The 23,914-nt window shown below is 44.0% G+C and overlaps 1 protein-coding gene across 1 annotated transcript in view; it reads right to left on the reverse strand.

The window, feature by feature from the left end:
• LOC124721589 (CD82 antigen) overlaps window positions 1-23,914 on the reverse strand; it is a 97,861-nt gene that overhangs the window by 36,242 nt on the left and 37,705 nt on the right. Inside the window, exon 2 of the mRNA XM_047246638.1 lies at window positions 13,447-13,641. Within this exon, the coding sequence (XP_047102594.1) occupies window positions 13,447-13,641 (195 nt within the window). The remainder of the gene's footprint in view (window positions 1-13,446; window positions 13,642-23,914) is intronic.

The raw sequence follows: 23,914 nt of genomic DNA on the forward strand, positions 1-23,914 counted from the left end.
AAACACGGAACCCACGGAGGGTCGGTGAGTGAGCATCAGTAAAATGAGATTCCTGGAGAACCACACAAGCTGCTGAGTAGGACGAAAGAAGGGATTTCAATTCCGGAAGGTGACGATAGTAGCCATTACAATTCCATTGGAGAACCACAGAACGATGGTTTAAATGAGGGCTGAACACGCTAAATCCAGTCATACCGCCGGGTCCCCACCCGTCACCGACAAGGATGGGGCGACATCCATAAACGACAGGTCAGAATCCGGTTGTGAAGCCGGGGAAGGGACCTCCGGTGACACCAGAGGCTCTTTGTCCCGGGACTTATGTTTCTTCTTCTTTTCAGGCTGAGATCGAGGAGGGCTGTGTGGCATAATGGAGCCAGCTGCAGCAAGATCAGGAACAGAAAGAGACCGGGCGACCTGGGGGCCGATAGACCGCGGCTCTCGCGGTCGCCGCGCTGCAGCAGACCTTTGACCTGGAAGGTGCCGGGAAGGGGCATCCCGGGAGAGGCGCCCTTGACCGGCAGACGCCGAAGGAGTGGGACACTTCTCCGGCTGGGGAGGGGGAGCGGCGCCCAGAGGAGAAGGTGTGGGAGCCGCAGGGGAGGGGGGAAGGAGAGGGGTCCGGGACGGGGGTAAGGAAGGGGGAGGAAGGGATGAAGATGTAACCAAGGCGTAACTAGATGTCATGGACACAGGGTGCAATCGTGCATATTTCTTACGGGCCTCTGTGTAGCTTAAACGATCAAGAGACTTATACTCCTGTATCTTTTTTTCTTTCTTATAGACTGGGCAATCTGCTGAACGTGGAGAATGATTACCATGACAATTTACACATACAGAAGGGGGAACACAGGGACTCCCCTCATGGAGTGGACGTCCACAGTCACCACAGAGAGGGTCCTGGGTACAGCGAGAAGACATGTGGCCAAAACGCAAGCACTTAAAACACCGCATAGGAGGTGGGATGTACGGCTTCACATCACAGCGATAGACCATAATCTTAACTTTCTCAGGAAGGGTATCCCCTTCAAAGGCCAGGATAAAGGCACCAGTATCAATACGATTATCTTTAGGACCCTTCTGAACACGCCGAACAAAGTGAACACCCCGCCGTCCGAGATTGTCCCGAAGTTCCTCATCAGTTTGAAGGATGAGGTCTCTGTGAAAAATCACACCTTGTACCATATTTAGAGACTGGTGAGGGGTAATGGACACGGGAATTGTGCCAAGATGGGTACAGGCACGAAGGGCCGCAGATTGGGCAGCCGAAGCAGTTTTTATCAGTAAAGAACCCGACCGCATCTTGCTCAGGGAGTCCACTTCGCCGAACTTGTCTTCAATGTGTTCCACAAAGAATAAAGGTTTGACACTGGTGAAAGTATCTCCATCAGTCCTGGTGCAAACTAGATAACGGGGGAAAGGTTTTGCCCCTAGTCGACGGGCCTGACCCTCCTCCCAGGGGGTAGCCACGGAAAGGAAGGCCGAAGGGGCAAGAGAAGCAGCACTTGAGGAATCAGTACCACGCAGAGAGACGGCCGCGGAAGAGCGGCCAGAGGTTTGGACCCTTATGCGTTTCATCTGCATAGCGTCTGCCCTGATACCACCCACTCCGATCAGGGGCTCTCCTCACGGGCGCCACCCAGCCACAGCAAGGGCCGTCTGGCACGGCGGCCATTGCCGGGAGTTCCGATGCTCCAGGATGACGAGCAACCACTCCAAGGCATGCATGAGGAGGTCACAGCTCAGGTATCAGAAGTGTGATCCCTGTGTGTTCAGGGGGCTCAACCAAAAGGGTACATAGCGACCCCACCACACGGGCTGGCTACCGTGCTGGCTATGCACCCTAGCATCAGACAACGACGTAGAAGAAAAGGTGGAATATACTAGGAGGGCACACGTCGGAGACACTAGGTAAGGTGCTCTTCCCCAAATGGCTCACACTACGGAAGAGAAATTTTGGAATGGAGGTCAAACCCCAGAGGGGGACCAAGGAATGCCAAAAGGAGGAGATGATTACGCAACAAAGCCAGAGTGTAAAACCAACAGAACCAGGAGGATAGCGGGGCCAACATAAGCAAGGACACCAATAGAGGGAGAGGAGAGGGCGAGGGGAAAGGGGTATGGAGGGGAAAGGAGGGGAAGGGAAAGGAAATGCAGCCCGGGAGAGAAAGAAGGCTGCAATGGCTCGGGGCCCCGTGCTCGCCACGCACGTATCCACGAAAGAGTTGTGGACCCCCTGGGGGGAAAGCAGTTATTGCAGCGGACACATCTGATACAGGTCCTGGCACACAGGGAGGTGGATGGCTCTGAGCAACCTGTAGCCTATGGATCGAAAGCATTGACCGACACCCAACACAGATAGCCACAAATAGAAAAAGAAGCACTGGCTATCATCTTTCCATTAAAGAAATTCCGTGTGTTTGTTTATGGTACTGAGTTTTACCTGAACACAGATCATAAACCACTGATCTTATTCAATCAAGCAATAAAGATTCCAGACAGGACTGCTAACCACCTCCAGTGCCGGGCTTCACTTTCGGCGCACTACCAGTATGAGATTCACTTCTACAGCACAACTGAGCATGCCAACACTCATGCCCTCTCCCACCTTCCATGGAGACCCAAACCAGAGTTGGGCAAAGAAGAAATTCAGTGTTTTCACATCGAACAAGCAGATGTCGCCGTAGATTCTTTTCTCATAACCAGCTCCCGGGTTGCAGACACAACCAGTACTGATGAGGTACTCCAACAAGCCCGGACACACATACTTCATGGATGGTCCTAACAACAACCTCCCAAGGCTTCCATCAGCTTTTTAAGGCCCACCATCAGCTCATGCTGACCGATGGAGTAATTCTACATTCTACTCGTTTCCAATGACTAACACCCACGAGTAACCATTCCTTATTCTTTACATAAGCACATCCTGCAACTATCGTACCAAGGTCACTGAACTCTTGGCTCGCAGTTTCACTTACTGGCTGGGCATGAACCAGGAGATTGAACGACTCACCTAAACATGTCCATCCTGCCAAAACCAGCAGGCAGCCCCAAGACACTCATTTGCTTCTTCGTCACCATGTGCTCGCCCTTGGGAGTGGGTACACACTGATTTTGCAGGGCCCGTGTTTAACACCATGTTCTTGATAGTGGTCAACGCTTACTCCTGATTTCTCAACATTGTCCAATGCAATGCCATATCAACCACCATCACAGCCTTGGGGGGGGGGGGGGAGGAAAAATTGTAATTGAAGGTCAGCCAGAAGTACTTTTAACTGACAATGATTGGTTGGTTGGTTGGATGGATGGATGGTTAGAGGGGGGGGGGGCAAACTGTGATGTCATCAGTCCCTTGTTCCCAGTAACAATTACACAACAGGAAAAGAAGAAAAGAAAGGAGACATACAGCACAATAACAGGAGAAATGAAGAACCAGAAGAATGACACTAGAACAACCAACACTACTATGGTCACAACAGGAAAAGAAAACCACAGAGAGAAGCAAGAAACAGGTAGAATGGGTAAAAACAATAGAGCAGATGACCATGGCTGGCCGACCATGAGAATGAATAGGGAAAAGCCAGCCACTCTGCGACACATTAAAACATCCACCCCAAAAGTATTAGAGTGCAGAACATAAAATCACAAAGGACATGTGTGAAAACTTGTCCAGAATGATAAAACACACCATCACGTATAAAAGGTAAAACTAAATTAGCTGATGAGGCATTGTTAGCTAAAATTAATGGCAATGAGTCCAGTAACTGAAGAGTCCGTTGCAGGGCAGCCAAAGGAAGACAGTTCACCAAGATATGGGACACTGCCAGCCAGGTGCGGCACCGAAACTGAGGTGGATCACCATGGCGCAGGAGGTAGCCATGTGTCACCCAAGCATGGCCAATGCGGAGCTGGTAGAGAACCACAGAGTCCCTGCAAGAGGCCCGCATGGAGGACTGAAACACATTCGTAGTCTCCTTACTGGCACACAGTTTGTTGTGCGTACTAAGGTTATGCCATTTCGTCTCCCAAAGCCACAAAACCCTGCGGCGTAGTACTGATCACAGGTCAGATGCAGAGAAGCCAATCTCAACAAGCAGTTTCCATGTAACTTGTTTGGGCAGCCTGTCGGCAAGTTCGTTGGCTGGGATTCCGACATGACCTGGGGTCCAGACAAACACCACTGAACGACTGCACCGTTTCAGGGTATAGATGGACACCTGGATGGTCGCTACCAAAGGATGACAAGGGTAACACTGGTTGATAGCTTGTAGGCTGCTCAAGGAGTCATTACACAGAAGAAACAACTCCAGAGGGCACGAATGGATGTGCTCAAGAGCACGGGATATAGCCACCAGCTCGGCAGTGAAAACACTGCCGCCATCAGGCAAGGAATGCTGTTCAATATGTCCTCCATGGACATACACGAAGGCAACATGACCTTTGGCCATCGAGTCATCTGTGTAAACCACTTCATGGCCTCGGTATATGTCAAGAATCGAGAGGAAGTGGCAGTGGAGAGTTGCGTGGTTAAGTGAGTCCTTAGCGCCATGTGAAAGGTCCAGGCAATGCCGCATCTTAGGTGTACACAACGGACGCGTACATGGATGGACCTCAAGTATTGGTGGTGAAGGCAAGGACTCCAGTTCGGAAAGAAGGGATCGGACATGAACTGCAATTGGAAGCACTGACCTGGGCCGCCGATGCGGGAGACGAACCACCGTGGGTGGGAAAAGGAGACGGTAATTCAGATGCGCAGGAGAACTACAAATGTGTGCAATGTAACTGTCCAGCAGTTGTGCATGCATAACCTGCAACCGAGGGACTCTGGTTTCCACCTGGATGCTGGTCACTGAACTTGTTCTAAAAGCTCCTGTCGCTACGCGAACGCCGCAGTGGTGCACTGGGTAGAGAAAAACGCAAAGCTGAGGGCGCCGCCAAACCATAAACCAGACTCCCATAGTCAAGGCAGGATTGAACAAGGGCTCTGTAGAGCTACAACAGCAGAGAGCGATCAGTGCCCCAATTATTATTGCTCAGGCAGCAGAGAGCATTGAGGTGCTGACAGCACTTCCACTTCAGCTGATGAAGGTGCGGATGCGAAGTCAATCGGGCATCAAAAACCAGTCCTAAGAGTCAATATGTCTCCACTACAGTGAATGGATCATCATTAAGGTAAAGTTCTGGTTCTGGATGAATGGTACGACACCGACAGAAGTGCATACCACATGACTTTGCAGCCAAAAACTGGAAACCGTGGGGACGGCTCCCTGTAGGCGCTGCTCAGCAACACCAGTACTGGTGGAGCAGTTCAAAATGCAGAAGTAGTCTGCTTACGCAGAAGGTGAGACGGATGGCGCAACAGCTGCTGCTAGACCATTAATGGCCACTAAAAAAAAAAAAAAAAAAAAAAAAAATATTCGAGAGAGACTCAATACACAGCCCTGCAGGACCCCATTCTCCTGGATATGGGGGGGGAACTATGGGAGGCATTAACTTTGATGCAGAAAGTACAAAGCAACAGGAAATTTTGGATAAAAATCGGGAGCAGGCCTCAGACCCCACTCGTATAATGTGGCACAGACATTATGTCGCCAGGTGGTGTCTTACACTTTTCATAAATCAAAGAAGATGGCAGCAAGGTGTTTGTGTCTGGGAAAGGCTGACAGATGGCAGACTCGAGGGACCCAAGATTATTAGTGGTAGAGCAACCATGGCGGAAGCTGGCCTGACATTGAGCCAGTAGGCCACGTGACTAGGACATGACCCAACCCAACCGCTGACACACCACACGTTCCAGCAGCTTACAAAGAATGTTGGTGAGGCTGATTGGCCAATAGCTATCCACATCAAGTGGGTTTTTACCAGGTTTGAGCACCGGGATGATTGTGCTCTCCTGCCATTGTGATGGAAAGATGCCATCATAACAGATCCCGTTGAAGGTGACGAGGAGATGTGGCTTGTAGACTGTGGATCCGATCTGGCCCAGGAACTGTGTCGGAGCAATGTGCAAGGGCACTGAGGAGCTCTCATTCTGTAAATGGGGAATTTTAGGGTTCACTGTGGTGTGTAATAAATGGAAGGACTGTCCCTTCCAGTCACCATTTGAGAGTGCAAACGGCTGGGAGGTAATTCTACGATGCAGAGGGTCAAGCATAGTGCTCAGCAAAGTGCTCAGGAATCACGTTTGCATTGCTTGATAACACGCGATTTATGTTAACACCAGGATCACCTGTTGGGGTCTGGTACCCGAACACACGTTTGACCTCTGCCCAGACTTGGAAAGGTGACATCTGGCACCCAATGGCGGACACAAATCTGTCCCAACAGTCCTGCTTCCATTGTTTCATAAGTTGGCGAATGCAGGCATGGAGCCATTTAAAGGCTACGAGTTGCTCCAGGGAAGGGTGTCACTTATGCCGCTTTAGAGATCACTGATGCTCCTTAACTGCTTCAGCTACTTTTGGCAACCACCAAGAGACTGCCTTTTGTCAGGGGCACCCTAAAGAGCAAGGGACTGTGTTTTCTGCCACAAACAATTGTTGTTGTCACCTGCCCAACCATCACGTTGATGTTACCATGTGGGGGGAGATTCAACGGTAACTGCAGAGGTTAAAGTTTCCCAGTCCGCCTTGTTTAAAGCCCATTTGGTCAGGTGCCTGGGAGCCTGATGCCGGGGCAGTGACAGGAAGATGGGGAAGTGGTCACTACCACACAGGTCATCATGTGCTCTCCAGTGGAAAGATGGACGAAGTCCTGGGCTGCAAATTCAGAAATCAATGGGTGAGTAGCTACCGTGAGAGACACTGAAATGTGTAGCGGCCCCAGTATTTAAGAGGCAGATGTTGAACTGAGACAGTAAAGTTTCGACATCTCTGCCCTGGCCAGTAAGCACGGTGCCACCCCTCAAGGGGTTATGAGCATTAAAACCTCCCGAAAGTACAAAAGGTTTAGGGAGTTGATCAATCAGTGCAGTTAACACATTCAGGAATACTGCTCCAGCTGGAGGAAGATATACATTGCAGACAGTTATTTCCTGTGACATCCTTATTCTGACAGTCACAGCTCCAAGAGGGGTTTGAAGGGGCACAGTTTCATTGCAGACTGAGTTTAGGACAAAACGCAAACTCCACCTGACAGTCAATTATAGTCGCTATGGTCCCTGTAGTATACCTTATGGCCACAGAGGGCCATGCAGAAAGCAGGTGTAAATCTTAACAGTTGCCGTAGCTCAGCCAGGTGGTGGAAAAACTGCCCCAATTCCACTGGAGGATGACATCATCGTGAGACTGGGAAGGCATGGAACAATCAATGAGGCAGTTTACTCCTCAGGGTCACCTGTTGCCATCTACTTTTTACCTGAGCAGTCTATATCCATTGTGTCCAAGGGTCTAGTGAGATCTAGGTCCTCAGCAGACACCAGACCCTCCACCTTGTCCACAGACTCAGAGCTTATAGGTAGCGGTGGTGTGGGTGCCACTGCAATTCCCTTGGTCTTAGGGACCTTTTTTCTGGATTTCTCTCACTGCTCCTTGTGTTTCCTTGGCTGGGAGGGCTTCACTGATTCAGTCTCCAGGACGGAGGATGAGCGTGAAGCCCTACAACCCGCTGCTTTTGGGCTCTTCAGCCACTGGTGGGTGTCATCTTTCCCACTAGCAGAAACCTGGGAAAGGGTTGACCCAAGGGACCCCTTCCTAGTGAGAGGAGCCAAAGAAGACTTACGCTTCTCTGGCTCAAAAGTGGGGACTGATATCCCCGATGGTTGGTTGGGGTGGGATGGGGTGGGGTGGGGTGGGTTGGGCGATGAGGGGGTGCTCCCGAAGTAGGTGGTGCGGGAGCAACAGGGAGGGAAGTGCCCCCCACCGTCAAGGGGACAGAAGTAGTCTTCTGGTTCTGAGAGGCAACAGGAATGTGGGGAACTGATGGGGCAACAACTGTTCCCGTAGCGGCGTAAGAGGATGTCATAGCCAAGGCACTCAAAGTTCCTCAGTGTAGGTCAATTGGTCCAATATCTTTTATTCCACGATTTCCCTCTCTTTATGTAAAATCCTGCCGTCTAGCGAGCAAGGCGAATGATGCTCTCCTTGCAGTTGACACAGATGGGAGACGGGGAACACTGAGTGTTTGGATGTGATGGATGTCCACAATCTCAACATGTGACGCTGGAAGTACAGCAGGAAAACATATGGCCGAACTTCCAGCACTTGAAGCACCGAATCGGGGTAGGGATATATGGCTTTACATCACAGTAGTAGACCATCACCTTGACCTTCACAGGCATTGTGTCATCCTCGAACGCCAAGATGAAGGCACCGGTGGCAACCTGATTATCCCTCAGACCCAGATGGATGCACTGGACGAAATGAACACCTCACTGCTCTAAATCAGCATGCAGCTCGTCGTCAGACTGCAAAAGAAGGTCACTGTGGAATGTAATACCCTGGACCATATTTAGGCTCTTATGGGAGCGTGATGGTTACAGAAACATCCCTCAACTTGTCACAAGTGAGTAATGCCCTTGACTGGGCAGAGGATGCTGTTTTGATCAAGACTGCATTTCGGACAAGGCCTCCACCTTCCCAAACTTGTCTTCCAAATGCTCCACAAAAAACTGAGGCTTCATTGACATGAAAGATTCCCCATCAAGTCTTGTACGTACAAGGTACCAGGGCGAATAAGCTGCACTGCCATCCATAGCCTGGCATTCCTCCCATGGTGTGGCCTGGGATGGTAACGATTTGGGGTCATTTCTTAGCATTGAAGTTGGACACTGCATGCTTAGAGACTGCTGGCGGCAGAACACCAGCAAGAGATGACTTACTACGCTTCATGGCGTGTCATCCGCCCTGATGCCACCCACTCCGACCACCCAGCCTCAGCAAGGGCCACCTGACACGATGGCCATTTCCGGGAGTCCCCATGCCCCAGGGAGATGGGCATCCACTCCATGGCATACGTGGGGAGTTAGCCGCGCAGCCATCAGCAGAGTGATCCCTGTGTGGTCAGGGGCTACAACCAACAGGGTACATGGAAGCCCCACCACAACAGACTGGCTACCGTGCTGGATATGAGGTGCAAAGAATTCCATGGTCCTCGTAGGCACACAAAACGACACTGCATAGTGGGTGGAGGAAAACACAGCCAGGAAAATGTCCTCGCTCAAGAGATGAAGGATGAGCAGGACTGCAATACCATGACGAGAAGTGGGCTAAAGATCTCAATGCACGATGGACACAATGCACCATGTAAGGCATCCTTCCCCAATTGACTTGCTCTTCAGGAAAATTTTGAAAAATGGAGGTCAATCCCTACAGGGGACCACCACATAAAGGCCGAAAGGTATGAGACTCCTTTTTGTCGCCTCTTACGACAGGCACGAATACCTTGGGCCTATTCTAACCCCCAGGCCCGCAGGGGAAACTGACAACGGTCCACTATTTTGCAGCAAGGAGTATGGTGGTTTCTGTACCCAGCATGGCATTTGCCACATTCCAACACCCCCCTTCCATCCACAATCAAATGGAGAAGCCAAGAGAATGGTTCGCACTTACAAAACTCAGATGAAGAAATACCTCCAGGATCACTCCACCAATGCATCATTAATTAATTAATTTTTTTTTTTTTTTTTTTTTTTGAGCAGTTACAGGTCCACACCCATCGGAGACAATAGCCCTGCAGTGCTTCTCCACGGATTGCAGCCCGGACCATCTTCAGCTTGTTCATATCAACACCACAGCCAGCATCACTGCTGCCTGCACCCAAGTTCAGCTCTGGGACCTTGGTTTGGGGGAAAGGATTTCACCAGCGACCAGCCTGGATTCCGCAAACAATCATCCCGCACCGGGGCTAGAAGGTTTTCGGGGTGCAGTTTCCCCAACAGTCATTTCTGTCCCCCACCATTACCAGTCACCTAGTTCCTATCCTATCCCATCCCAAACCATACAGCCACAGTACCACCAGACTTATACATGCCTTTTGCCCACAGCCAGCTGATCAACACCTCACCCCAACAAGAGCGACTACCCCAGATGTCGTCCTGCCCCAGAAGCTGCCCTTCCCGGACCACAAGTAATTCCAGATGAAGATGAAGACATGCCACTGGTTCCTCCTGCTCCACCAGTCCCCTGTCAAGGCCCACACCGTACAACCTTTGCCCCGGCCAGGGCATTTTTGTCCGTATGCTCCTGTGCCCCAAGTCACCAACGCTGCTGAGGACTCTGAGGAGGATCCTATTAATGTGCCGTTCATTCGCAGCAGATGCTTCCCCAAGGGGGAAGGGGTGTGATATCCACCACTATCACATCTCTGTACCGAGCAGTGGCACACTCCATTGCATGCGGCCGAGAAATACATCGTTGGCCGCACTTTTCCGTGCGCGGCCCGCTGCTAACATCCCCGGCTGCCTTCTTGTGCACACACTTCACTTCAGAACACAGCGACTCACCACCGAAGATATACAGCGACCTCAGCCGCCGGCTCCATTAACTATGGAACCTTACTTAACACTGCTCCTGATGCCTACAAGCCAATTCTCATCATGCTATGTTTCTACTCTACAACTCCGAAGCACTACTCTGTAGTGGACCTGCTATTCGATGTTGATTCAGCTGTGCTCTGGACTTTGAATCCAAGTGCTATACTGGAACTTTCATTTCAACATTCCCTTGGCTTAGTATGTCAACAGACTTCTTATTTCTGCCAGAATTCTGCATTTCACTTAACGCTTCCTGGACATTTGTATAACCACCATCAATTTATATAATTTTCCATGAAGTGTTCATCTATAACTTGGCACTTGTTAACAGAATTATTTTTATCATAGTTGTGTCAATAAACCATAGAACTGTGATTCCTATTCCTAGTTATAACACACTGGTTACAAACTGTTTAAAAGAAAGAATTTGACAACGATATGGTATTCCAGTTAATTAATTTAAAATAAGCACTAGCAAAATAATTACTTTAAGTAGAGTAGTTGTGTAAACAAATTATTCTGAGAATCAAGTTGACACCAGTATAGTTCCTCCCCCCTGATTAAGACTTACTTTACACTTTTCTCCTACAGGAAAGACAGCTGTCATGCAGGTTCTACTGGAGTTACATTATAAGAGTACCTACTGAACTCACTTTGGAAGCTGATGATTACTCTCCTACTTCCAAGAAACCAAACCAGATTTCCAATTCAACATCAGGCTACACTGTGGTAACTTACTGAAGCAGTAAAAATCTTTCCTGATAATTGAAGGACACTCAGATTACTCTCTTTGAGGATTTTTGTACAATGTCAGAAACTGGAATCCTGTGCACCACTAAATGTTAGTCAGCAAAGGTCTCTATTATCGGAGCTGCTTTACTGGGATAGGTAAACAACACTCTCCCTTTGGTAAAGCAGTAACCATCAGTTACCTGGCTTTGCCAAAGATCCATCCAGTTGACTCGTGTTGTGATTGTTGAAATGGAAAGATCAAATGAACTCTGGAACTTCTGCCACTATCTCCAAATGATAACTTACAACAACAAATCCTTTTTCTCTTGCTGCAATATTCCCATTTTGCAGAGGCTCCTGAACTTATACATTTTACTTGCCATTTGACTTTGGTTTCATTGCTGGCAGTCTGTAAAATTATGTCTGGCACCTGCATGTGTTAATTTGTGGGTACCTGTGTAGGTGCAGACAGCATTTGCTGCAGCAGGACCATATCTCTGTTGGGCTATATAACTTTACAATGACTTTATTCATGACTGAGGAAAACACTGCAGCTAAAAGTGGAAATATATTGCTATAATTATCTTCACTGCTTCATCATAATACATTTGCTTGTTAACCTTTGGTTCTTATTTTTACCTCACAAGTAAACTCAGGACATCCACTACTCCACACAGTTTGGTTGTAAGGGAAATTGAAGGCTAGCAGATTGGAGGAACATAATTTCCTTATCTGGTGTGCAGCTGATTCATCAAACAACCAACTATGATGTGATGCATGCAAATACACTGACTGTCACCAAGTTACCTCTGATGACTCTTAATCAGTTGTCTATCTAAAGCAGTTTAACTCTGTATTATTTGAAAAATACAATTCTGGGGAAGTCATATCAGAATGAGACCTACTGGGAAATTGCCAAGGAAATTAAATTTATCGGTGAAGGTCAGATTCTCAACTTCTATCCCACCATCTTTCACAGCACCTGGAGACTTGTCCACTTGGCTACGGTGTGCATCAGAGCCAGTTTCTGCTATCCGGGAGAAAGGGGCTTTGTAAAACCTGGAGACAATGGATAGCTCTTTCTGTAATCCTGTTGAATGAATTGTAGTGACTGCCTATTTTCCTAGCTTAAGAGATTTCTCATGATGGCATGTTTTGCAGCACCTATTGAAAATAAACTTATCAAAAGTTCAGGCCGTAAGCTCCACTTTAAAAAGAATTCAGTGGAACTACTGCGAACTCACAAAACTGAGGAGTCTGTGCAAAGCTGTTCGGAATGAATGAAGCAAGTAGTGGGCTGTTTGGGGAACAAGTGATGCTTCAAGAGTGTTGAGCTTATCAAGTTCATTGCGAGTGATCAATAAAGTTGTTCTCCCAGTACAGAAAGCTTTCAAGAAGTTCTAATACATTCCTCTGTGCGAGTGTGAAATTCTGCTTAATCTGCCAGTTTTCCAGGCACGTCTTGCAGTTTAGTGGGCGTGCAAGTGCTCAGTAGGAAGAGGATGCGCTACAGAGCATTGAGCCGTTAGGTAGCTGAAGATAGTGTTTCTGTGGATACTTTAAGTGTGGCTTTTTGCTTGTCCTTATGCATTTTTTACTTTTGAACTGTTATCTTGTTTTGTTTTTGGAGTATATTATTGAGTTGATAAAATCAGTTGTGTGTATTACAGAGTTACTTTGCAGTGTATGTTTCCCAAACTAGGCAGACGGAGCAGAGTGTCTCAAAATAGTTTGACTGCTACAGGGCATTCAGTAGGAGTGACAACTTTAACCCAGTCTCGTGGGTCGAAGCAAAGTTGGTAACCCTTATTTAGACTGACTTAATAGTGTAGCAGAGCAGAGGATTAGTCAGGTCCACCAATAAATGTTTCCAAGTTAATCTACGACGTAACACATCACAAATTGTTTAATAGTAAATGGATTCTGGCCAAAGCCATGAGTAGGACTTAGCATGAAGCCGTGGAAATTCCGTACTAACCAGTTATTGAGCATTGCCTGTCAAACTCTTATCAATCAAAGGGGAGACATACGTTAACAAGTATATTTGTTATAGATTTGTTTTATTATCAATGTGAGCATCATAGCGATGTTTAATATACTCAGCCAACAAGAAACTAGTTTTTATTTTACAATTTCATTATATTAGCATAATCAACTGTGACTGTTATGGGAGTATATCCAGCAGATCACATTATAGCGAAACAAAAAAGGAGACAGAGATATACTCAAAAACAGATCTAACTTACCGATACAAGCATACAAGGAGACTCCCTGTATGCTCCACAACAGCCCAAAAATGCAACTATAAATATTAGTGCACCAGCTGCGAGTAGAATGTATAAGCCTGTATAATAATTCCCATCATCTTCAGTTATGCTCAGGTATGATGTCTTGTCAGTGAGCAGTAAAATAGTAAAAACCAAAATTGTCAGTCCCACCAACTGGAAAAAAAATCAAATTACACTCCTTACAATAACAAAATGGCATTCATAAGTACAATGTACATACTATTTTACATTAGCACAATGATAACTCTCAGCTTCCTTTCCGTACAGTTCTATAAAATCTGAACCTTTTTCCCACAGTTAACACACTGAGCTAAAAGTCTGTTACGACATTATATTGTATTGCATTAAAATATATTACATTATATATAATTTTTTACTACATACTGAGGTTCAAAAACTCTCAGTTTAGAATTTTTCTGGCTCACTAACAGAACAGATTATCATTCTCAATAGTCTTTAAAAAAGGTAACACTATTTTTCTATGACTAGAGCATAAAAAGAAGAGAAATTTCCTTAAAAGGGTCTAATCTAATCCCATCTGCATCATTAAATATGAAAAAAATTCAACATATCCTACCTTTCTTGGTGACAGGAATTCTAATAAAAGAGCAGATGTCCGAATAGTAAAGAAAGCACCAGAATGCCGCACATTATGCCTACTCTGCCATGTACTGCAAAGTAGGAGTATAAAGACTAAATTTCTTACAATATGAAGCATTATATTCAGCTTCTGGCACATGGTACTGCTATTAGTGATACCTTCCCCCTAAAATATTCACTTGGATACTTTGATTTTTCAGCACATTATTTCTAATCCACTGCCTCTCAACTATCACATTCCTAAGATGACTGCCACTATTCTTGCAGTAAAAAGTTCGGACATTTCACGAAAGTGGTAGGCAAATATTACATTGCTCCCAGTCTAATGTCATGAGATACATTCATGACAAATTCGTTTCAATCATTCACAACAATTTTTGAAAAAAAGCATCAAAGCTGTATACAATAAAACTTTGCTAAGGTTGCGTTCTAACAGACATCCCCACACATTCATTCCCTCATATAATTTTCTGGTGTAAAAAAATTCATAAAAATTCGCAGTCATGAGGAGTAAATGAATCTATTCTGAATCTATTAAGGGTTTATGCTGCCCTAACCATGTAGAAAAGAGTAAATTGCTAGAAAGCATTCTTTTTTACTTTAGTGGTTGTAAGAAGTAACAGGACATTATGATGTGTTGTCTTTACTCTATTGCTTTTAAATTTACTCTTTCATTCTACAGATTAACAAGTACAATGACTTCGTGTAAGTATATTTTAACACTTTCACAACTCAGCCCGAGTCTGTCTCACATACTGGCTACGAGTCAGTGGGATCCAGGCTCCATCACAAAAGTGTTATGTTTTGATACTCCTATGGCAAGTGCTGACAGGCAGGAGTATTACTAAATTATCAGTTAATAAGTCATGGCTGTAAAATACTAACACAACTGGCTACAAAAGTATGGAGCAACTGGTGTTAGCCAACCTAGGGGATGATTGCTCCGAGTTCTAGAAAAATTTAAGAACACAGGAAGAAATACTGACTTATCGAAGAAAATAGGTTGATGAAAAGTAAACTCTCATTTATAACATTTGTAGATTTAGAAAAAGATCTGACAATGCTGAATACACTCTCCAATTCTCAAGTTATCAGGGATAAAAGGCAAGTAGTAAAATGTTATTTACAACTTGTATGGAAACCAGACTGTATTTCTAAGAGTCAAATGGTTCAAATGGCTCTGAGCACTACGGGACTCAACTGCTGTTGTCAGAAGTCCCCTAGAACTTAAAACTACTTAAACCTAACTAACCTAAGGACATCACACACATCCAAGCCCGAGGCAGGATTCGAACCTGCGACCGGAGCGGTCGCGCGGTTCCAGACTGTAGCGCCTTTAACCGCTCGGCCACTCCGGCCGGCTAAGAGTCAAAAGACATGAAAATAAACTAAGGAAAAATTTGGAAAAAATTCCAGTTCCGGGAGAATAAATAAAACTAAGGTTAACCAATGACACTGTAATCATGTCAGAAATGGCAAAGGACATCAAAGATCAATTGAACAAAATGGATAACGTCTTGAAAAGAAGTTCTAAGATGGACATCAGTACCAAAAGTAATAGCTGCTTTTTGTTATTTGAACGGCAAGATAACTGACAATAGCAGAAGAAGAGTGGACACAAAATTTAGATTGAAAACAATCTTTTTCAAGAAATTTTTCTTACTATGTTAATAATGAATACAAATATTTTAGGAAGTCTTTTCTATAGGTATTTGTTTGGAGTGCTTCATTATATGAAAATGAAAGGTAGACAATAAATAGTACAGACTAGAAGAATAGAATTGTTTCAAATATCTCAAAAGAATGCAAATAATTAGATAGGTAGATTGAGTAACTAATTGAGTATTGGTTCAAATTGAGAAAAGAGAAGAGCTTTATGGCACAGCTTGACTAAAAGGAGCGATGTGTTCATGACACATCCTGTGACATCAAGGAATAGTTAAATTGGTAATAGAGGGAAACGTCAACAGCGAATATTTTAGAAGGTGTCCCAGGTATGAATACAGTAAGCTTCAAATGGATGAAAGGTGCAGTAGTTACGCACATATGAAAATATTTGCACCAGATTGACTATCAGTGATCACTGTATCAAACCATTCTCCAGACTGATTACCACAGCAACAGCATTGTTATGACAACCCACCAAATGACATAACAGATGTGACCTGGTATGACATCTTTCTCTACCCATACTGAGATTTCACTGTCAAGTACTGAACCAGCCGAGTATGAGCTGCTTTCAACAGCATCACAAAAAGAGGGGTACATGAACAAATAAAGAAGACAGTTCTAGTATCACAATCTACTGTCAATAATGGAAGAAGTACAGGAACCACTCAGTCTTAAAGTCCATGCAAAATAGTAAAATCTAACCTAGCAGATTTTCAAAACATTAGGAAGTTTCAGAATTCACATGTTCTTACACTTTTCTTTCAAAATGCCAATGCATTGGCAGTGTTCAGCCAAATCCAGTCACTGTCCTTAGTTGGCCTTCATTGGCTTACAGTGTACGTGACCTTACACTACCTTGACTACAGTGGATTTTATATCTTGCTCAGTATTAATAGTTAACAATAGGATCTGCCTGTCATGGTCTGAGAGGTCATTGACTGTTATTTTCGTAATATAATTTTGTTCAATAGACCTTTCTACAAAGATATTATCAATGACTGACTGTGAACAATTAGCTACCCTGGTTAATAAGTGTACAGCAGGAATTAAGTTGAATGGTAGTGATCCCTCCCCTAGCCAATCTGCAACTGACGAAGTACCAAGTAACATCTCTATGTCGGCTTTGACAAACAAACATGAAGCAACTATGTTGGTTGGAGCGAAATTATTGGTTGAGCTATCCAATATACAACATCTTGTGTAAAAAGTCATGCTCTGACATTGTGTGACATCTATATTTTGTATCTATAACCTCAAAGTGTTAATGCTTGATAACTAATATTTACTGAACAGTGTCATTAATTTCGGTGACTGTAATGCAAGTTATACTGTGTGTGCTGTTAAATGCCTTTTACTGTATAAACTCAAAGTGTCTCCTTGACAACTACTCCTATCCTGCAGAAGAATTTCTAATAATGTCAAGTGCAAAAACTTACAAATTTTCAGCATGTAGCCATATTTATAAATTAAATTGGGATATGGATATGACTTTTCACAGCATTACAATTTATCATGCAAAATGATTTGTGGAACATGAAACTAATTCTGCTGTGAAGTTCAACAAATACTGCAACTCTGATTAATGCTTGAATAGTTTCTCTTCTGAATATATTGATGGAGGAAGATATGTGCATATCTTCACCTGTTTAAACTGTGATCTGTAAAACTAGAACTGGCCATCAACAACAACATAGTGTGAATAAAGTAGGAGGAGCCATTTTTAAAATCCACATTTATGAGATCTACATTTGGTACTATCCTTTACAGAACCAGTTACCAGCATATTTCACAATTTCAAGATATGAGACTTCAGGATACGTGTGCCCGTGTGCATTAACAGGTAAGGGGCATATCACACATTCTCCAGGAATTGTCATGAATTTAAGAACAGAGAACAACATGTGGAAGCATATGCGATAAAAGTTTGTAATACATCATTCATGACAGTAAGCATACACCAAGCACGTGCAGGTAATTTAAATCTATTTATAAATGACGTTTAAGCTTCTTTGGCAAAAAACAAAGAAATACTGGTTGTGATTTTAAAGTACATTTTCTTAAAAATTCTTCCAGTAAGAATTTATTACAGTCAGTAACACTACCATTCAACTTAATTCCTGCTGTACACTTATTAACCAGGGTAGCTAATTGTTCACAGTCAGTCATTGATAATATCTTTGTAGAAAGGTCTATTGAACAAAATTATATTACGAAAATAACAGTCAATGACCTCTCAGACCATGACAGGCAGATCCTATTGTTAACTATTAATACTGAGCAAGATATAAAATCCACTGTAGTCAAGGTAGTGTAAGGTCACGTACACTGTAAGCCAATGAAGGCCAACTAAGGACAGTGACTGGATTTGGCTGAACAGTGAATGCCAATGCATTGGCATTTTCCTTCTCATCCATACCAAACGAAAGGCTTGGGGCCAAGGGGTTCAGCCATGTGGAATCACAATTAGCTCTGATAACTTGCCAACATAGCCCCCATATTATTATTGTTATAAGATAGCATTTTAATTACAATTTCAATGGCTGACATTATGAGGGAAGAAGAGGATTTCTCAGTCTTCACATGTGAAGCATTCATTTTACTGCACAAAGATGATGATCAGAAGAAAATGAGGAGGTAATGACATTGGTGGATGAGCGCTCTTTTTTAAAAAAGTAATGAGCAATATGGTGGGACAAAATGTCTGACCTTAAAGCTGAAATGGCATATGGGCTATTTCATAATTTTTTTTTCCAATGAAGGCTACAGATTTCTAATCATTATTGAATTGTGTAGGCCCTAAAATTTACGAAGATAATATCTCTTAGGAGATCTGCACCTGCAGCAGACACTTAATTGTCACGCCCAGTTTTGTTTGTTTCTCTTTGTTGTTCACAGTGAAAAGATGTCAATAAAGACACCATTTTTCTTTTCCACATCACGCATATGACTTTTTAAAGCCAACTTATTTCCCTCCAGTTTGTTTTTATATTTGCAGTTCACAGGTGCCCACAAACATTCCAGTTCACATTAAGTTATCAGCTTCTCTCTCTCTCTCTCTCTCTCTCTCTCTCTCTCTCTCTCTCTCTCTCTATGCTCCAGCATTTTTAAACACAAGAGACACCTCTAGTGAGAGCAATCACTGCCTGCAGTGGAAACAGCGACTATTGAAATTAAATTTTTCAGGACAGCCATAAGTCACACTCAGCATGTTTTATAGACTTGTTTCGCTTTTTAACAGCCAACTACTGTACTTTAAACTGTAAATTCTCCCTGCTGCTGTTGGATAAGCAGCAGCCAGCAGCAAGTCGTACCCTTAACTCACTTGTATGTTTTATAGTTTAATTCTTAATTTCTTTGCTCGTTTTTGGGTACTTGCATAGTTTAATTCACAAATTCCTAGCATATTATAGTATTTGAAAGTTGTAGCATAGTGTTTTAGTACCTGTATAGTGTAAATTCGCGTAGTCATTCATCCATTTGTTTTGGACGGCTTGTGAGATAAAAGAGAGGAAAAAAATTGTTAGGGATGGATAGGAACTGCACCTGTTGTGTATGGATTCAGGGGGAATTGGCCACCGTCCGTAACGGCTGCAAGCTGTTTTGGCCATGGTCGACAGTCTCCAGGCTGTTGCCCTTGGCCACAGTGACATTGGGACACCAGAGGTGAGCACTCTGGCGCCTATGGAACCTGTAGCATTGCGTGGGATCTCTGTTACCACTGCGCCCTCCGATTCGGACGTCCCTGCCAGTCGACACTTGCCTGACAGTGATTGGCGAACCATGGCGGGGTCACGAATCCCTGGGCGGAAGGCAAAAGTTGGTGCTAGCTGCAAGGCTGTACCCTTACACCTCCGTAACACGTTTGAGGTACTGCCCACTGCTGAAAATACTGAAAATACTGCCAGCAAGGGCGGCATCGCTTGTTGCGGCAGTGGCCAGTCTTCCTGAGAGTTTGAGACAAGCACAGAAGGTGGGATGGCTTGTCATTGGGAGCTCCTATGTTAGGCAGGTGATGGAGTCCCTTAGGGATATGGCAGCTAAGGATGGGAAGAAAGCCAATGTGCACTCCGTGTGCATACCGAGGGAGTCATCCAAAATGTGGGAAGGGTCATTCCACATGCCATGAAGGGTACAGGGTGCAGCCAATGGCAGGTGGTGGCTCATGCCTGCACTAACGACGTGTGTCGCTATGGATAAGAAGAGATTCTCTCTGGTTTCCGGAGGCTATCTGAGTTGGTGAAGACTGCCAGTCTTACTAGAGAGATGAAGGCAGAGCTAACCATCTGCAGCATTGTAGACAGGATCGATTGCGGACCTTTGGTACAGAGCTGAGTGGAGGGTCTGACTCAGAGGCTCTGACGGTTCTGCGACTGTGCAGGCTGCAGTTCCCTCGACTTTTGCCATAGGGTGGTGTGGTTTCGGGTTCCGATAAATAGATCAGGTGACCACTACACACAGGAGGCAGCTACATGGGTAGCATTGGCTGTGTGGCGTGGACTGGGCAGTTTTTTTAGGTAAGCCAGCCTCAGGAAAGATCAAAATGGGCTCCAGTACAGGGCAGAGAAACGACGAGAATCGACCAAACAACAGTTGATATTGTAGTTGTAAATTGTCGTAGCTGTGTTGGAAAAGTACCAAGGCTTCAAGCACTGGTAGAAAGCACTGAAGCTGAAATCGTTATAGGAACAGAAAGCTGGCTAAAGCCGGAGATAAATTCTGCTGAAATTTTTACAGAGGTAGAAACCGAGTTCAGAAAGAATAGATTAAATAAAGTAAGTGGTGGTGTGTTTGTGTCTGTTGGTAGTAGTTTATCTTGTAGTGAAGTTGAAATAGATAGTTCCTGCAAATTACTATGGGTAGACGTTATACTCAACAGCTGTACCAAAATAGTAATTGGCTCCTCCTACAGACACCCCTGACTCAGATGATATAATTGAACGGTTCAAAGAAAACTTGAATCTCATTACAAATAAGTACCCCACTAATACAGCTATAATTGGTGGAGACTTCAATCTACCCTCGATTTGTTGGCGAAAATACATGATCAAAGCCGGTGGTAGACAGAAAACATTTTCCAAAGTTGTGCTAAATGCTTTCTCTGAGAATTAATTTGAACGATTAGTTCATCAGCCCACAGCCCACACAAATTGTAAATGGTTGCGAAAACACACTTTACCTCTTAGCCACAAATAATCCTGATCTAATAGAGATCGTCATGACAGATACAGGGATTAGTGAACACAAGGTCATTGTAGCGAGGCTCAAAACCTTAACCAAAATCACTACAAATAAATGCAAAATATATCTATTTAAAACAGCAGATAAAGATTCACTTGATGCCTTCCTAAGAGTGTCTCCATTCCTTACAAGCTAATTATGGAAATGTAGACCAGATATGGCTCAAATTCAAAGATACAAGATCGACAGAGATAGATTCATACCGCAGAAGTTAATAAGAGAGAGGACTGATCCACCATTGTATGTAAAACGCATTTGAACACTGTTGCAGACGCAACGAAAAAAAGCACGCCAAATTCAGAAGAACACAAAATCCCCAAGACCGGCTAACTTTCACGGAAGCTCAAAATCTACTGCAGACATCAATGCAAGATGCTTTTAATAGTTTCCACACTGAAACATTGTCTCAAAATATGGTAGAAAACCCCAAAGAGATTCTGGTTGTATGTAAAGTACACCAGTGGCAAAAAACAGTCAATACCATCATTGCGTGACAGCGATTGAAATGTTACCAATGATGGTGCCACTGAAGCGGAATTACTACATACAGTTTTCCATAATTCCTTCACGAAAGATGAAGTACATATCCCAGCATTTGAAACCAGAACAGCTGCTAGCATGAGTGACATAAAAGTAGATACCTTAGGTGTTGCGAAACAACTCAAACCACTTAAGAAAGAAAAGTCTTCAGTCCAGATGGTATACCAATCAGGTTCCTTTCAGAGTATGCCGATACAATAGCGCCTTTCTTAGCAATTGTATACAACTGCTCACTTGGCAAAAGGTCTGTTCCCAAAGACTGGAAAGTAGCACAGGTCACACCAATATTCAAGAAAGGAAATACGAGTAACCCATTGAATTACAGACCCATATCGCTGACCTCAATTTGCAGTAGCATTTTGGAGTATATACTGTTGTTGTTCTTTGGGGAAGGAGACCAGACAGCGAGGTTATCGGTCTCATTGGATTAGGAAAGGATGGGGAAGGAAGTCGGCCGTGCCCTTTCAGAGGAACCATCCTGGCATTTGCCTGGAGTGATTTAGGGAAATCACAGAAAAACTAAATCAGGATGGCCGGACGCGGGATTGAACCGTTGTCCTCCCGAATACGAGTCCAGAGCATATACTGTATTCTAACATTATGCATCACCTTGATACATAACCAACGTGGATTCAGAAAATATCATTATTGTGCAACACAGCTAGCTCTTTATTCCCATGAAGTAATGAGTGGTGTCAACAAGGGATCTCGGATCAGTTCCATATTCCTAGATTTCCAGAAGGCTTGTGATACCATTCCTCACAAACTACTATTAATCAAATTGAGTGCATATGGAGTATTGTCTCAGTTGTGTGACTGGATTCGTAATTTCCTCTCAAAGAGGTCATAGTTCATAGTGATAAGACAGTAAATCATCGAGTAGAACAGAAGTGATATCTGGCGTTCCGCAAGGTAGTGTCATAAGCCCTCTGCTGTTCCTGATTTATATAAATGATCTAGGTGATAATCTGAGCAGCCCCCTTAGACTGTTTGCAGATGACACTGTAATTTACCCTCTAGTAAAATCATCAGACGATCAATTCCAATTACAACATTATCTAGGGAGAATTTCTGTATGGTGCGAAAAGTGGCAATTAGCACTAAACAAAGGAATGTGCGAGGTCATCCACATGGGTACTAAAAGAAAGCCGATAAATTTTGGGTATATGATAAATCGCACAAATCTAAGGGCTGTCAATTCAACTAAATACCTAGGAATTACAATTATGAGCAACTTAAATTGGAAAGACCACATAGATAATATTCTGGGGAAGGTGAAACGAAGACTGCACTTTGTTTGCAGAACACTTAGACGATGTGACAAACCCACTAAAGAGACAGCCTACATTACACTTGGCCGTCCTCTGCTGGAATACTGCTGCGCGGTGTGGGATCCTCACCATGTAGCATTGATGGAGGACATCGAAAAAGTGCAAAGAAGGGCAGCTCATTTCATGTTATCCTGCAATAGGGGTGAGAGTGTCACTAATATGATACGTGAGTTGGGGTGGCAGTCACTGAAACAAAGGCAGTTTACTTTGCGGCGAGATCTATTTTAAAAATTTCAATCACCAACTTTCTCTTCTGAATGCGAAAATATTTTGTTGACACCCAACTAGTTAGGGAGAAATGATCATCATAATAAAATAAGAGAAATCAGAGCTCTAACGGAAAGATTTAGGTGTTCCTTTTTCCCACGCGCCATTCGAGAGTGGAAAGAGTGCTTAAACGAATCTCTTATTTGCAATCGATGTTGTCAGACATCAAAGAGGATTAAGTAAATATTCCAGTATTCAAATCGAGAACAACATGAGTAACTTCAAAGTAGATATGCTCTGTGTAGCAAAGCAGCTTAAAGCACATAATAAAGGCAACTCTTCCAGTCCACATAGTATACCAATAAGGTCCCTTTCAGAGTATGCAGATACAGTAGCCCCATAATTAGCAGTCATATGAACTGCTCACTTGACTATGTTGAACAGTTCACACCAATACTCAAGAAAAGAAATAGGAGTAATTTGTTGATTTACAGACCCATGTCACTGTCAATTTGCAGTACAATTCTGGAACATATACCGTGTTCAAACATAAATTACTTCAAAGGTAAGTGTATAGACACACAGTCAACATGGATTCAGAAAATATTGCTTGTGTGCAACACAACTATCGCTTTGTTCTCATGAAGTAATGACCTCAAATTGATTTCGTATTTCTAGATTACCAGCAGGCTTTTAACACCGTTCCTCACAAGAGATTTCTTATCAAATTGCATGCCTATGGATTATTGCTTCAGTTATAAGACTGGATTTGTCATTTCCTGTGAGAAAGGTCACAGTTCATACAAACTGATGGAAAGTTATCCAGTAAAACAAAAGTG

This window comes from Schistocerca piceifrons, chromosome X, assembly GCF_021461385.2.
Source record: "Schistocerca piceifrons isolate TAMUIC-IGC-003096 chromosome X, iqSchPice1.1, whole genome shotgun sequence".
Taxonomy (NCBI): domain Eukaryota; kingdom Metazoa; phylum Arthropoda; class Insecta; order Orthoptera; family Acrididae; genus Schistocerca; species Schistocerca piceifrons.